This window comes from Bos taurus, chromosome 13 (assembly GCF_002263795.3).
Source record: "Bos taurus isolate L1 Dominette 01449 registration number 42190680 breed Hereford chromosome 13, ARS-UCD2.0, whole genome shotgun sequence".
In the NCBI taxonomy this organism is placed as follows: domain Eukaryota; kingdom Metazoa; phylum Chordata; class Mammalia; order Artiodactyla; family Bovidae; genus Bos; species Bos taurus.
This window is the reverse complement of record NC_037340.1, coordinates 33,147,620-33,164,831: the sequence shown is the minus strand read 5'-3', so window position 1 is coordinate 33,164,831 and position 17,212 is coordinate 33,147,620. Positions and strand designations below refer to the sequence as shown.

At 43.4% G+C, this 17,212-nt stretch overlaps 1 protein-coding gene across 6 annotated transcripts in view; it reads right to left on the bottom strand.

Annotated features, from left to right (window-relative positions):
- Positions 1 to 17,212, bottom strand: part of EPC1 (enhancer of polycomb homolog 1) — a 97,818-nt gene that overhangs the window by 62,756 nt on the left and 17,850 nt on the right. For 4 of the 6 annotated variants that reach the window (XM_005214214.5, NM_001192810.2, XM_059892687.1 and 1 more), the window contains exon 1: positions 4,321 to 4,715. The exons of the other annotated variants lie outside the window; for them this stretch is intronic. In XM_005214214.5, coding sequence (XP_005214271.2) covers positions 4,321 to 4,473 — 153 coding nt within the window. In that variant the 5' untranslated portion in view covers positions 4,474 to 4,715. Of the gene's footprint in view, positions 1 to 4,320; positions 4,716 to 17,212 lie in introns of those variants that run through there. 6 annotated transcript variants of the gene reach the window in all.

Below are 17,212 nucleotides of genomic sequence, written 5' to 3'. Positions count from 1 at the left end.
GCCACAAATTTATGAACCTGATTATTATTCCTTATTTAAAAGATTTAAGCTCTCCTTTGGTTAGCTGGTACTTTAAGTGCTGCTGATTAACAGAAAGGGTAATAGTTCTGTACAAACTTCATTACAGGTCACAAGCACCCACCAAACAGCATTAGATGCGCAAGCCCATTAGTTTTCAGTCTTGTTTTGTGAGAAAATGAAGTCTGATTACAAATGATACTAATCCAAAATCCTAAATATCAAACCACACACTGAAACAAGAGCTAATATTAAGACTTTAGGCACCAGGCCTGACAGTTTTCAAGAGGCTCCTTTTGAAGGTAGGAGTCCTCAATCCTCCTACGTTGCTGATTCAAAAATATCTTGGGCAGGACAGAAAGTTGAAACTAGACTTTATTACTGCTTCTCAGTTACCTTTGATTTTAACTGATTATTTGCTACTTAATGGAAAAACCCCAAATATTCCCAATTCCTTTCTAATTCAAACTAGCTGTAAAAATTAAGCTTTGCTTCTAGTGCAATTGAGATTTCAAATATTTCTTTTCACTTACAATGCAGTGCACAGAATAAAGGAATCTAGATTCAGGACTAAGAAATTTTGGTTTTCAAAATTTTAAAGGAAAATAGGATTCTTAGTTTCTTTTAAAAAATGAGAAATCGAACTTTTAAACTTATCGCAGTGATTTGTTTTTATAAAACAGAAAAACTATAGATTTTTAAATAAAGTTTTGAAAATGTAGTGCTTGACTACTTTTCCTCTTAAGAAAGATATGTACCTACGCCCAATTTAACGCCTAATTAAAAACAAAAAATACCTACCTGGCTACTTCATAAACTTGATTTTAATAACATTGTATACTGGGCCAGTAAGAACAGTTTAAAGAAAGACAAGTGTCTGAGACTATTTTGTCTGGTGAGAACCCTACTAAATCTAAGTGTTGGCCTGTGATGGCTGGATCCTACTTCTAACAGTCCCAAAGGTGGCTGTGTAGGACAATAACAAGGCTAGATCACTATTAACATCTTAATTACATCACACATCTTACCAGAACCAGTCTTGGTGACAGAAGAGTTTAAGCCTCCACCCTTACAGTAAGAGTCACAGAATCTGGCATCCCAGTGGGGGAAAAAAAAAACCTACTAGAGGAACCAAGCAGTTCCACTGTGCTGAGCATCACTTTAAAACCTTTTTCAGAATGTCCTTTGTGAAATGAGAAGTATCCATAAAGGAGAATTTTAACAATGGAAAGCTCCAATTTGAACCAAAAAAGGTCAACTTTTTAATAAAAACATTCGATAGTACTGATACCTTGGAAAAACTATCCTTTCGTTTAAAGGTAAAGCCATAACACTAAGTAGTATACAACATTTCTTACTTGGAAGATGATAAACTTAAAATGTTAAAAAATTACAGTCGTGCAACCTCTGGCCCTGCTATTTAAATTCTGTCCCTTTTAACCCCAAAGAGACTTATTTCATATTTAGAGCTGACAGTCTATTGATTTCCTATGGTTTGAAAATTGTTATTCATTAAACCAAAGCCCTTACCAACTGTTAATTTTTTGATGTAACAAGTTACAAGGTATCACATTATACCAATTCAGACAATAAATCTCCAGCATCTATGATTCAGTCAAGTCCATTAATTCACTGCTGCTGCTGCTAAGTCGCTTCAGTCGTGTCTAACCCTGTGCAACCCCATAATTATTTCTCAATCTTCATCAAAAAAAAAAAAGGACTAAACAACTAAGTTCTAACGTTGAGTAAAATTCATGTTTGGAGGGGACCTTCTACTTAAAAGTTGTTTTTTAAAAACTAAGAGATATGCCTTAAGGCAGTGCATTCAGCTTATAATATAAAAATTAAATGAAAATATGTGTTATTTTCTGTGTTTAGACCTAGCATTTCTGTCACATTTACCACAGAAACAAAATACGTTCACAATTACCACGTATGGTCCACACGACAATTTTCATAAGGTGACACACACACAAAACTATTCTCATCTAATTCTGTCCCATCTTTCATGATCAACTCCTGACCCTAACTAACATGTCAATCACAGGCAGACGTTTGTTTTAATCTTTTGTCTTTATAAGAAGCATATCCTTCTTTAGCGAATTATCAAAAGGACTGTTTTTCCAAGGCTAACTCAATATTCAGTTACCTTTATTTGTGCGTAGTATACGTTTTCAATATCAACATTCTACTTTTAATACTGTGATTTGAGCTATACAGCCTCCTCTGGCCGGTATGAACCGCAGGACTGGAGAGCAGCTGTTCCACCTGGGACTGTTTACATTCTTCTATTCAGTATTTATTCCTGAGGTCTCCGTTTCACTGGTCATAGTTTTGGTTGGATGTGAAGTGAAACAAATTGTAAACGGATGATAGGAGAAGGTAGTCTGAGGGGGAAAAAAAACCCCTAAAAAATATGGACTCTACATGTTAGAAAATAATAAACGTCAAAATTCTTTCAGTGAATGAAAATTATCTGTAAAAATTTAATAAGCCTTGGTACTTCAGCTGGGCTCAGCTCTGATTTCAGGCTGTGGCTCTTGAGACAGTCCAAAGTGTTCAAAGAAGCCAGACCAGTATGTTTCTAAAGTGTACTGTGTAGTGCTGTTTTTAATCAAAGCTCTGCAGTTCCTTGGGGGCAAAACAATAGCCACAACTTAATTTCCAGGTCAGTCTTAACACTGACACCCCCATCTTGAAAGCATTATTTGTAAAACTTAAGAAACAAAAATAAAACCAAAAGACAAGATTCTGCAGTCACAAGTACTTTAATTTTTAAAAACAAATCACTTATTTAAAAATAAACAAACGGCACCATTCTACTCTCAAAGTTGGTAACAAGTAAAAGAAATTAGAAGATTCTGTCTCACAGGTAACGTGCTCCGAGTCAGGTCTTGACAATCTCAACTACTACACACGCTAAGGACACTACTCTCCGAAGGAAGAGTCAACTGTCACAACTCTTTGACTTTAAAAGGTTGAACAACCCAAACAGTTTCAACAGCTTTATTTTCAAAATCAACAGTACAGAGCAAAATTTCTACATTAAAAAAATTCCGTACAGCACCAAATAGAGGTATTACAGTATAGTTTTCCACCACAAAATTGTAGTACCAATCCAGCGACTCCTCGACTTCTTGAACTGTCAACACACTGCCCCCTGTTTAAGTGGCTGTACCTGAAAACCAAGGTATGCAATTCCTTAGAAGGCATCGAATGACACCGACAAGGATCTGGGGGAAACAGACGAAGTCTTGTGTCTGAGCCCAACTTCCACGACCAAGGACAGCCACACTACGACACAGTGTCTGTGAGCTGTCAACATTTAAACACTGAAGCCCACCCATGGAAAACATCTCCCGGGTAAGGTTTCACTCCACTTGAGTTCGGTGATGGATAAGAAAGAACCCTTTTTCTAAACGGAGATCTGTTAACATCTACTTAGACTGGGTCTTGTCTCCCGTAGGTTGAGAAACCAGCAATCAGGCGAACTTAGAGTTTTATTAGGAAAAAAAATAATAAAGTTACACAGGCTTTAGAAGAGCCACGGAGTTCCCTTCAAAATCTGCAACATGTTCTCAAGGATCAAAGAAAAAGTCAAGAGGAGCAGGAGTTGACAACCCTCTGATTAAGTAGGACTCGGAGGAATGGATGCAAAAGTCCCAGAAAGAGGACGAAGGACGCAGGTCGGCTCTGGGCTGGCTCGCCGGCCCGGACCTTCCGCTGCAGGACGCCTGCCGCCCCCGCCCGGCCTCTCGGCGGGTCCACGTGGGCCGCGCAGCCCTGCCAGCCTGCGGGCCGCCGAGAGAGCACGGCCACCCGAGCGCCCGGAACCTGCGCTCCCGGCGCCGGCGGCGCGCGAAGGCCGAGCCGGCCCCAGAGCGCCACCCAGCGGCCCGCCGAGAGGCCTGCAGGCAGGGCCTCCGCGGCCCGGCCGCCGCACCCCTCGCCGCCCGCCCGCTCCCTCTCCGGATGCACAAGGCCCAGCCCAAGCGCTCCGACCACAAAATGGCTGCCGGCAGCCTCGTCACGTGACCCCTTTGTGCCTTTCGGGCGCCCGAACTCCGCGGGCCCCGGGTCCGAGGGGCCAGGGTCGGCGGGTGCCCCGACAGGAGGCCTCGCCGGGCCGCGGCGGCCGGGGGGCGAGGCCGGGGGCCCCAGGGTAAAGGCCCGGCCGGCGACGGGAGTCGGCGGCGGAGAGAAGATGGCGGCCATTTTGTGTGGGTCTGCGCTCCGCCGCCGCCGCAGGCAGCGGAGGGAGCGGGGCCCGGCGGCGGGTCGGACAGGGGAGTTAACACGTACCGACTCCTCTTCCTTCTCCATTCCGGTGGGCATCTGCGGCACGGCCCGGTTTATCGAGGCGTATTCGTGCAGGTCGGGCAGATCCTCACAGCGGAAAACCGGCAGCGGCTTCGAGGCGTCTAGCGCCCGCGCCCGAAACGACAGTTTACTCATCTCAGGCGCAGCAGATACCTCTCCGCTCTGGGGAAACGGCCCCGGCCAGCGGGATCATGGAGAACCGGGGGTTCGGTCCCCACTCGCCCACCGCTGCCGGGGACTGGAGGGGCGGAGCGCGGAGCCCGCCGTCCGGGCACTCAGAGCCGCCTGGAGGTGGGAGGCCGAGACGCTCCGCTCCTCTCTCGCTCGCTCTCCTCAATACGCCATGGCCAACATGGCGGACATTAAAACTCCACTGTGCGCTCTTCAGCCAACCCCAGCCATTCCCCACACTGCATCGCGCAGCGGCGCGGGCACGCGGGGGGGGGGGGGCGCCGCGGGCTCGAGGCCGGGCGCCGGCACGGAGCGCGCGTCCCGCCAACCCCCGGCGCCCGGCCCCGCTCCCCCGCGCCCGGCAGCTCGGCCCCCGCCCCCGCGGTCGCGGGCGGACCGGCCGGGTCTGGGCGGCGCGCGGGGCACTCGGACGCCGGGGACCACGGCCGGCCTCCCGCCCTGCGCGCCCGCCGTCCCGCGCTCGCTCCCGCCGGCGCCGTTGGCTGACAGGCGAGGGTGCAGCGAAGCTACAGCCCCCACCGCGCGCCGACTCTCGGCGCGGCGGCGGCCCCGGCACCTGTCAGCGCTGGCGGCCGGGCCCTGGGTGAGGGAGGGAGCGCCCCCAGCCCCTGCCGGCGCGGCGTCTCAAGTTTTATAACGAAACTACAGACGCCATTCGGGCCGGAATGCTACTTTGAGTGAACTTTTTAACCGGCCATTATCTTTACGTGTAAGGAAACTCTGGACGGTATTTGATCGTCTCCGCTTGGATCCTGGGTCAGTTCCCATCATTGCGCTCAGTGTAAACAGGAGGCGTCCTACGTTTGCGCCAACTAGGGTTTTGGTGGTTTTATTTTTTCACCGTGCATTTTTATCGACCAACAGTCAAGTTTATTGTCATCGAAGCAAAGGGAATAATAATTATCGGGCACCGTAACCCTTAGGGAAAAAACATAAAAGCAAGACCTAGTTCACATTTTGAGAGCTGGATGATTTTTCTGCACTGGGAGAAAATGTTGCTTCAACGTAACCATGGGTTGACACTTATTTTTACCTTTACCTTATTTAACCATAGGTTGACACTTGTCCTCTGAAAAACTTTTTACAATTATTGAAGACTTACAGCACTCCTGCCAACCCCCCCCAAAAAAAATTTTAGAAAAACTATTAGAAGAGTATTTAGATGGATGTGATGACTACCATGTGGTTTATATTACACACGAAAATGAGTATCCAGAGAGCCCTCTCCAGCAGAATATTTTAAAAACCCGAAAGACTGTTGCGGTGGGTTTAATAGGTTTGGCAGCAAAATTTCAAATATTCACCGAGATCCAAAAATGCTCTGTACCTCCGCTTTTCTCCCCCAGGGGACACATAATAAAAATAATCACTTCTTAAATACTGGGTTGGATGGGAACTGTTATTAGCTTAAGGCACAGAAGCAAGGTGCTATCTTTCAGTCTGGTTTAGCTACCACCTGGATGGGGTGGGGAGAAGGAAAGGAGAAAACGGGGTTGCAGTTCTCCAAAATTATCATCAAACTCAAGTACTGACAGCTCACTTCTGTGTAGCAGACATTCACCTACAAGTCCTGTACTAAGAGGATGCATTTACTGACTCAAACATTTGAGACCTCAGGGGTCCTCTGAGTACCTGCTTATTATTCAGTGGGGCGTCCCTGATGGCTCAGTGGTAAAGAACCGGAGTGCCAATGTACGGGACTTGGGTTGGATCCCTGGGTGGGGAAGATCCCCCTAAGAAGGAAATGTCAACCCATTCCAGTATTCTTGCCTCAGAAAGCCCATGGACAGAGGAGCCTGGCAGGCTACAGTCCACTGGGGTCTCAAAAAAACTGGACAAGACTTCGTGACTAAACAACAAAAACAAAGGACAATTACTCAGCACCCACAGGACTCCCAGAGGAGCTTACGTGGTTGGAGCAGGACTCATAGATGGAAGTGCCACACCTGAAGTAAGTGTGAGGATGAAAGCTCAGGCTGTTTGGGACCAGGCAGCAGTGGCACCCAATCCATGGGGAGCGGCTCTAATGAAAACATTCGGGAAGGATTTTTGGAGGAGGTAATATCAAGGTAAAAACTAGGTAGGTTAAGTATGGGTCAAGGGTTGCAAAAAAGAAGAGAAGAAAGGTATCTTGGACCAGGAGAGCAGTTCATGGGAAGACCCAGAGCCCTGGGAGGGTGTGTCACACTCTGGGATCCTCACCACACCATGGACCATGACAGCTACTTAGCCACGTTTAACAATTCTGAAAATACTGGCTGAATATTTATTTGTATGGTAGGTCTCTCCAGGCTACATACTGTATTTCTGAAAATCCTTGCAGAATTCAGTTGATTTAGGAACCTAGAACTAAAATAGTCTTGTCATGACTGAAGCACTAAGAAAATGAATAAAACAACAGTCTATAGGGACTCCCTGGTGGTCCAGAGGCTAAGACTCCATGCTCCCAATGCAGGGGGCCGGGGTTCGATCCCTGACCAGGGAACTAGATCCTGAATGCTGCTACTAAGAGTTTGCAGGCTGCAACTAAAGATCCCGTGTACCACAACTATGGCCCAGTAGAGCCAAATAGATAGATAGATATTAGAAATAATAACAGCCCATAGATAACATTTTCTATATCCTACAATAAGCCCATAGATAACATTTTCTATATCCTACAATAGATCCCGCAACTCACTCCAGTATTCTTGCCTGGGAAATTTGTGAACAGAGGAGCCTGACGGGCATATAGGGTCACAAAGAGTTGGACACAACTTAGCAACTAAACAACAACACAAACAATAATGGGCACTATACAACTAAGTTCCTTGTTCAATAGAAATTCTAGACTCACACTTCATGGAGGGTTCAGAGAGATCCTTGCAAATTAAGCTTGCCTTTTGCAGGTGGTCTGCCTGCCAGGAGACATTTTCTTTCTGCCACTGATCCCCATTCAGCTCAATGCCCTGGATTTCTGACTTGCAGATCTTACTTGGTTCCCAAAGACCCACAGATTGCAGTCCCAAACCTCTTAGATTCAGTTCACTACCCTCCCTCCTATGGGGCAGGGAGTGTGGCAGTAAAGGCTACAGTTTAATTTTCCTCAGCATCCTTTATCCAACCAAAAAGTCACCTGTAAGAATGACTAATCCTGCCCTGCCTTTCACTTTTTCTACTCCCAGCCAAAACTTTCTATTTTCCCCTTCAAGTATCCCCAACAACAGTGATACGAAATTCTCCATCTTGCAAAAGATACATACTACTAACATGAAGCTGTATATATGAACCTTTACCCACAGGGAAACTTTGGGTTGGGAAGGAATTTGCAGTATTTAATACAGTTTTGGATTGATGCCACAAATATTTATTACATAACTAGGCAACACACAGTACCATCATCGCAGAGGCTATAAATACAGTACTGATAAAGGGATGTCCACTTAACAAAACGACCAGGACCAGGCTGATTGTGACATGTAGTGCCCTGGGAGTTCAGAAGGAAAGCAGTCTAGGTGTGTTGATCAGACATTATGGGGCAAACAGCACATTATTTGGTTCTGAAGGGTGACTACTATTCCAACTGGTAATGGGAACGAAATGGTAGAAGAAAAGGTCTTCATAGAAGAGGGCAACTCTATGGGACAGAAAATGGGGAGGAGGCAACCAGCAGGCATGTGTGAAGATGGGAAGGTTGCCCTGGCCAGGGTTCAGTAGGAGATGACAACAGCCCAGGTGTAAGATAAAACTGTCAAGAACCTGGGCAGAAGGAGTAGGAGTAGAAAGGACAGAGACGTATTTTAATGGCAATAATAATCACATACTATCATCACCTTGAAACTTGATTAATTTCGATTGGTTTCAAATATAGAACGTCTGGGACTTCCCTGGTGGTCCAGTGGCTAAGTCTCCATGCTCCCAAAGCAGGGGCCCTGCGTTTCATCCCTGGTTGGGGAACTAGATCCCACATGTTGCAACTAAAGAGCCTGTGCACCGTAACTAAGACCCAGAGCAGCCAAGTAAATAAATGAAAGAATATTAAAAAAAAAAAAACAGGATATCTGCTTAAACAACAATCGAGAATGTGTCAAATGCTATAGCTCTGACGCTGTACTTTGCTGTATACAATAAACCTGAAATACAGCTCCTTTTATTAGTTTACACCCAATATGAGCCCAAGTCTTAGTATTTCTTTGAAACTGCATCTAGGATTTGCATCCTTATTTCCATTCCCATTGTTTTCACCATTATCTCAGCTCTCATCACTTCCCACCTAGAAACAACCACCAGTCCAAGTCCTCCTTCAGTCACTCATTCCTTCAATAAGCCTTGGTGAAGCTTCTACTTCATAGGAATCTGCGCTGTGCTCTCCTACCATTGCCTGGTGGGGATCAGCAGTGGCTGGTGGAGGCTGTGGGTCCCTGGGGCTGTGTAGATACAGTACACAGCTTACTGTGTAGATACAGTACTGACTGCCCTTCAGGGATTCGCAGTACCCTGCATGCATGCGTGCTCAGCCATTTCAGTCATGTCCAACTCTTTGCAACCTATGGACTGTAGCCTGCCAGGCTCCTCTGTCCATGGGATTCTCCAGGCAAGAATACTGGAGTGGGTTGCTGTGCCCTCCTCCAGTGGATCTTCCCGACCCAGGAACTGAACCCATATCTCCTGCATCTTCTGCACTGTAGGCAGGTTCTTTACTCACTGAGCTACCTGGGAAGCATGCCCCCAAATCAAGGTGGCTAAAACCCCACTTCCGCCTGTGTCCTCCCTTCCCCAAGTCATTTATTCGTCTTGCTCATTAGAGCCATTTGTGGGGGGGCATGGTTGCCGAGGCCTCATAATTTTGCCTCACTCTCCAACATTGTTTCTCCTTAGCGCTTAAGACCAACAAGCTCTTCACTCTGGCTGGTCCGTCTCATCACCGTCTTTAGAAATCAGCCAAGTCTTTCCTGCCTCCAGATTTTTCTTTATTCCTTTCTCTCTGTTCTCCCCGTCCAGCTTCAGACCATCTGCTTCTAGCTACTGAAATGCTACTTCACAGGAATGTTTTGAAGATGAAATAAAACAACCCATGTCAAGCATTTATATGGTCTCTGGCCCAGAGTAAACATTCAGTAGATGTTATCATCCTTTAAAATCTGACTCAAAGATCACCTCCTTCATGATACTTTGACAACATCACTTCTCTGGGTTCTAATTTCCTAATCTGAAGAATGAGTAAGTAGTTAGGTGAATTCAAAATCATTCTTGAGTCTACATCAATCTTTCTCATCTCTGAACTTGTAACGTTCAATCAGTAAGAACAGTAACTACCATTTATTGAACATTTACTATGTGTCAGGCCGTGCAAAAGTACATTTTAAATGCGTCATCTCCCTTAATTCTCAGTATCTATGAAGTGCATCCTGTTAGAAAGGTTGCACGTTCTGCCTGTGATTACAAAGCTGGTGAGAGGTAATGCTGAGTCCACAATCTCTGGGTTCTGCTTCCACATTGGAGCCTCAGAAACCAGATTAACTGAAGTGAAGAGTGAACTGAGAGTGAGCTTGGGTCAGGAGAAAGAAAGAAAGGGTGTGTGTGTGTGTGTGTGTGTGTGGCTTTTCAGGTCATCACTTTTGTTGTTCTTGAAGATGGGAAAGATGTAAAGCAAAGAATCATGTAAATAGATTAACAGCAAAGACTCATGTAAATAGATTAACTTTAGCATGGTCTTCCTCTCAGAAAGGAGGGAAGGAAGGCAAGAATGGATAGTAATTCAATGAAGTTAAATTCTCATTGATGGGACAGTAAGATTAAAAAAAAAATCATGATTTCAGTTTGCAAGCTGGAGTCCAGATTCTTCTTCCTTTCAAGCATTCAACAAATCTTTTCTGGATGTTTACTGAGAGCTAGACAAAGCTGAGAGCTAAGAATAAAGTAAGATACTGTGTATTTACTTTGGGAAATGTGAAATTAATTTCTTTTAAGATGTGTAATGCACAATGCTCTCAACAGTAAAAATGATACAGTGCTTCAATTGAGAGCACTGTGCCAAAGGACTAAAAACATTTTCACCTGCAATAATAATTTTCCTTCCCTTTCTTTTTATTTCATAATAAGCTATATAAAGAAATGGCATCAAGTAATTCTTCCAACATAACATTTAGGAAAATAAAAAAGAGAAGCATTTTATGATGTGCTGTATGTTGGAAAGCAAATGTTGCAATTAAACAGCAGCATTTTTAATAGGTTGTCACAGGAACAATATCTGAATGGCTGATTTCTCTACAGAATTGATTTATGCATGAAATTCTCTATATAATATTTAAGAACAATATCTTGTAGAAAATAGGATAGTTCAGAATACATCCAGAAACAGTCTAAGGCAAATTATTAACCCTAGCAAACTACAGCAGAACAGACTCAAAATTATTTCAGTTTAACTGTGTCTCCAATATATATGACTAAAACCAAACAAGTCTGTCTGAGAATGAATTAGAATTTTACAAAATCCACAGAATGGTTTCAGCATTTCTACTGGGGTTAGAAAAAAAAAGAAGACAATGAAATATGATACATCTTATTGTGTAACATAAAATCCTAAATTTATAGAAAACCTATTCCTAGCACAGCATGGATTTTGCCAAAATTTAGACCACCATCCCAGGTCCCCTGAATCCAATCTTTGCTTCACCACCCTAGGTGCGCAGCTAAGGCGTCCTCTATGGCAGCATTTTAACGAGGACACCACTAGATGAAGCTGGGGAAGTGGCCATTGTGTGTGTTAGCTGCTTAAGTCGTGTCCAACTCTTTGCAACCCCACGGACTGTAGCCTGCCAGACTCCTATGTCCATGGAATTCTCCAGGCAAGAATACTGGAGTGGGTTGCCATTTTCTTCTCCAGGGAAATTTCCCAATCCTGCATTGTAGGCAGATTCTTTACTGTTTGAGCCACCAGTGGCAGGAGGTATAAATAGGAAATCATCTGGAACTTAATAATTTAGTACTTGAGAAGAATGTCATATATATTAACTTTCTAGAAGAATAAAAGTCCATCTTAGAAAATTAGAAATTTTGAAAAAATTAAACCACATATACTGAAAATTTTTGGTAGTATTTCTCTAAACTGGATTTTGATAAATTATTGTTATGTTATTGAATCCAATGACTGGCACTTACTGATAGACACTGTCTATAGCCTGGGTGTGGGTCCAAGTTTGTAAAGGGCAGAAGGATAAAAATGAGAGAGAGAGGGGACAGGGAAACATAGGAACCTCTGTGTCTTACAGCCTTGAGCCTGTAAAACATACTAGTTGAGTGTGATCAGTAATAGTATAAATGGTACATGAGGGGTGAAGGGGTGAAACTTAAGAGAAATAAGAGAAAAAACTGCTCATGAAGTAGAAATTTGTGCTGAAGCATTAAGTGAAAGTTACCAGTGGGTGGTAGACAAAGAAAGATGGACAGGGATGAGGACATTTAAGAGACAGACTGTGTGAATTCTCATTGTTCCCATGACCCAAGAAAGGAAATTACTTCTATTAATATAGTCCCCTGAAACATTAGTGAAATAAACATTTTACTTTCACTGGATGTGTTCTTCTTTCCCATACATTGAGTGACACTGTGTCAATTGCTTAGATAAGCACCCTGGTGCATCCAGAGAATAGAAGGGAAAGTGAGTGATTACAAAGCTGAGGAGTGAGGTAACAGGTGTGAAGAATGATTCATGGAGTAAGGAGAAGGGGCTGGGGATGGGAGCCCCAGGGAACACTGACAACTGGGAGACATCGGAGGAAGAAGAGCAAAGGAGGTGGGAAGAAGCCAGGTGGCCATTCAAGGAGGGGATCAATGAGGAGAAACCAAAAGAATGAGGATGTCCTTGGAGACAGAGCAACCCTGATTTCTATCAGACAGCGTGGGCAGGAAATTCACTCCGGTGAGCTGAGACAACTGTAGGAGTCACAGGCTGAGCCGTGCCTGAAACATGTTAATCATTTACCAGGCAAGTCAAGCCAGGTCAAGTTTTGAAGTGCCTTCTTGTGAGACTTTTCTACGTACTTGCTCACAGGAGAGACAGCGCCTGGAGGGCAAAAAAAAAATCAGGTTCTGGGACACATCATCAGCACCTCCCATGTTATACATTAGCAGAAAATTAATTGCATTATGTCTCCAGTCTTCACAAAATCCTGGTATCAAGAGGAAGTAAACCATATCTTCCATCTTTAAAATTGCAGAAACTAAGAAACAAAAGCCCAATTGGACTTAAGTGAGTTACTGAACAAGGTATACACACCACATCTAGATCTTAATATTTCTTCCGAATTAGGCTTGCCAAACACTAGACTCATCAGCCATAAACAACTCAAGGACACTGTGGTAGCACATATATTTGGACACATATTTTGACTTGAATAGATTTATTAATAAAGCCTGTTAACTTTTTTGGTGTTTTTATTCCTTCCAGTCTTTCATGGCTTTGTCTTTCACTTTCTTGTTTTATAACATTGGACTAATATTGTCTATTATCTTGTAATCCTCACTTCTCAATATAATTTGAGATAGTCCCACTTCATTCAATATTCTTCTCAGATGTTAGCTTAGTGTTTTTCAGAAGTATGTTTCAAAAATCACTAATCTGAGAAATTATGTTCTGAGATGAGAGTTCCATAAAGAGTTCCATATAAAACCAGTAAGTGAGGGAAATAACTGCCTCTTTAAAATACATAGAGGCTCACAATGTACAGGCTCAAAGAAGTCTTGCAGAAATACTGATGCTTAGAACAGTATTTTCCAAAGTTATCTCACCTTGCAACCGTTTACCATGTACTATCAATTACTACCTTTCGTTTTATAAAAGTACACCTTGGGACTTCCCTGGTGGCTCAATGGATAAGAATCCGCCTGCCAGTGAAGAGGACATGGGTGTGATCCCTGGTCTGGGAAGATCCTACATACCACGGAGCAACTAGGTCTGCACACCACACTCTAGAGCCCATGCGCCCCAAAGCCCATGCTCCACGACAACAGAAGCCGCCACGATGAGAAGCCTGCGCACCACAACTAGAGAGCAGCCCCTGCTCAATGCAACTAGAGAAAACCCGTGCGCAGTAGCAAAGACTCAGCGCAGCCAAAGTTAAAAGAAAACTTCGAAAACAGTATTAAAAGAAAACGCACACCGTGGGAAATTCTAACCTAGGCAATTCAAGGAAATAGAAGATTTTTCTGATCAAGCTATTTAATTACTTAGGAAGTCTAACATGAACTTTGAAAAAGCATAAAGTTCTTATAAATGTAAAAATGTATCTGTATTACCACTTCTTAAGATTTTTATCCTGCTAAAAACAGTGCAAGTAAGACAGGCACTAGAATTGTGCTCAGAGAAGGCAATGGCACCCCACTCCAGTATTCTTGCCTGGAGAATCCCTCGGACCGAGGAGCCTGGTGGGCCGCAGTCCATGGGGTCACTAAGAGTCGGACACGACATAGCAACTTCACTTTCACTTTTCACTTTCATGCATTGGAGAAGGAAATGGCAACCCACTCCAGTGTTCTTGCCTGGAGAATCCCAGGGACCGGGGAGCCTGGTGGGCTGCCGTCTATGGGGTCACAACAGAGTCAGACACGACTGAAGTGACTTAGAATTGTGCAGGTTGCTATACTTTAGCAATACACTTGGTGTTTGATACTAAATTAACTGAAATGCTTAGCTACATTTCTTTCTAAAAGTTTCTCTACTAAAAAGGACATAGGGAACTTTGATTCAGAGATTTTTTTTTACTCTAACTTAAGGAGAAGGAAATGGCAACCCACTCCAGTGTTCTTGCCTGAGAATCCCAGGGACGGGGGAGCCTGGTGGCTGCCGTCTATGGGGTCACACAGAGCCGGACACGACTGAAGTGACTTAGCAGCAGCAGCAAGCTCTTGGAACTGCAGTTTCTTCATCCATAAAATGGGACTCCTAACACAATGTATCACCTAGGTTGTTACACTGATTCAATGAAATCATTAGCAAAGAATTTAGCATGAACCTGACACAAAAGTCATGCTCATTACACATGAGCTATTTTTTTAAAGGATATTTTTTATTTTCTTCCTGTTAATAGGTCATTTTACTTTTCTGAGCTTTATTTTTGTACACTTAGTATAAAACATAACAGTGATTGTAAAGGTTTCAACACTCTTGGCTAAAGAAACAAAACTAAGAAATCCTCAAATGAAACCAGAAACCAAGATACATATATAAAATAATCTATGTAAACTATTATACCCATCTTCTAGAATCTTTCTGTTTTGTTTCTATGTAGGAGTTTTGTTTTTTATGTTGAAATCTACAAGGAGCTCTGCAGTACCCCACCCCACCCCCACCCACTGACAACTGATTCACCAGGCTGTTGCCCAGTGATGGCTTAATCTCCAAATCTGGTCAAGCAAGCTCTCCAGGGGGTCAGGGCCTCTCTGTACAGGTTGCTACTGTTTCTCTCAGGGTGAGTGCTTTGTGTAAAAAGAGAGTCCAATGATAAACAACATTTTGCATTCAAAGTAGCAACATAGCAGAGTGAGATACAGCATTAACTACTGGAGGGAACATTGGCTTCCACATTGAAAGATCCAGATGCTAATCTCAGGCCTACCCTTTACCAGCAGCATGCTAAGTCACTTCAGTCGTGTCCAACTCTGTGCGATCCCATAGACGGCAGCCCACCAGGCTCCCCTGTCCCTGGGATTCTCCAGGCAAGAACACTGGAGTGGGTTGCCATTTCCTTCTCCAATGCATGGAAGTGAAAAGTGAAAGTGAAGTTGCTCAGTTGCTTAGCGACCCCATGGAGTACAGCCTACCAGGCTCCTCCATCCATGGGGTTTTCCAGGCAAGAGTACTGGAGTGGGGTGCCCCACCAGCAGCATAAGCCTACAGAAATGAATTCATCATGGGGCCTTAAGCATCTCTTATGCTTGGTCTGGCTTCCCAGGTGGGACAGTAGTAAAGAATCTGCCTGCCAGTGCAGGAGATGCAAGAGACTTGGGTTCGTTCTGTGGGTCAGGAACATTCCCTGGAGGAGGAAATGGCAACCCACTCCAGTATTCTCACCTGGAGAATTAATGGACAGAGCCACAAACAGTCAGACATGACTGAGTGATATGACATACTTGGTCTAAAGAATACTTTTTCTCCTCCTTCTTAGGCCAATATGAAGAACAAACATATGGTTTTAAAAAAAAACTTTGATAATTGCAAAGTATTTTTTTTAATTTCCCACACAAATATACTAGGGAAGCCTATATTATTTTATTTCAATTTCACCCTAGTGGTCAGGAAGGGCATTACATACACTTGCTCCCAAGAAATACACTGGAACAGAAGATCCCTCAGCTGTTCAGATCATGCAGTTGGTCACAGAAGATTTCATTCCTAGTCTAAGGCCCTTTAAGCACTTCCTTAAAAAGGAGATATTTAAGGCAACACCAAAATTCACCCATTTTACCTATTTTCAGTAGTCCTTTTCTTTCACCCCCTTTAATTTATCTTGCCATATTTCTTCAACTATTTAGAGAGTGTGTCTAGTACAATATAAAATTTTAAGAAACGTACGGTAAGTTTGAATTATTTTGAGATAAGCAGGAGCTTTAAGAAAAATTGTTAAAAGAGTGTAATACAGTGGTTAGAAGTGCTGGCTCCAGAGTCAGACATGATTTGGGTTTGAATCTCAACTCTGATCTTTTCTAGCTCTGTGAACCTGAATAAAAATTCTAATTTCTACCTCTAATACTGAGATAATACATACTTCCAAGTATTGTTGTGAATAGATAAATAAGCCACATAACTAAAGTTACTGACTTCTTACCTTGGCCCGGGTGCTTTACATGTATGATCTCCCTTGTTCTTGTTCTTAGTCCCTAAGTCATGTTCCACTCTTTTGCGACCCCATGTACTATAGCCCACCAGACCACTCTGTCCATGGATTTCCCACTCAAGATCTCCGGGGGATCTTCCTGACCCGGGGATCAAACCTATATCTCCTGCTTGACATGCAGATTCATTACCACTGAGCCACCAGGGAAGCACGATCTCACTGAATCCCTATAAAATCTTACAAGATGGCTCCAATGCCTCCCTTGTGGTGAGATTTCAAAAAGTGTTAGATATTATTTCATCAAAAAGTCTGAATATTCTTCTTAAAGATTAAGAAACAGTTTCCAGTTGAGTGTGGAAAACGGGTTACCCAAGTAGGGTGACCAAGGTCCTGATTACCTTCATTTTAACATAAACACTACACCGGGTTTATCCTATCTGTTCAGTCCTCCTTTCTGTTGAACAAAAACATACAAAACCCAAATCTTAAAAAGAAAGAAATACTATCTGAATAAAAGAGTGTTCCCTCTTGAATATTTTTTCTCACACGCTTCTTCACATCAGGCTTTTATGGGACACTTTTGCATGTTTCTCCAGCATCTACCTACCCTTCTTCCATCTTTACAGAATTCTCTTTGCCTTTATTTTCTTGGGTTGTTTCATAATCTGTGCTCCCCCGACCCACCCCACCCCCGCCCCCCGCCTCAAATAACTAAACTCTCATGTTGTCCTTGAAAAACAATGGTTCCTCAGCATTATTTTTTTTAACAATATTCTGTATAGTGGTCTTTCTTAACTCTTCATGGGAATAACAAAACAATTGTAAATATAGAGAAAATAGTCTAATTTTATGATAATATTGCTTCTATT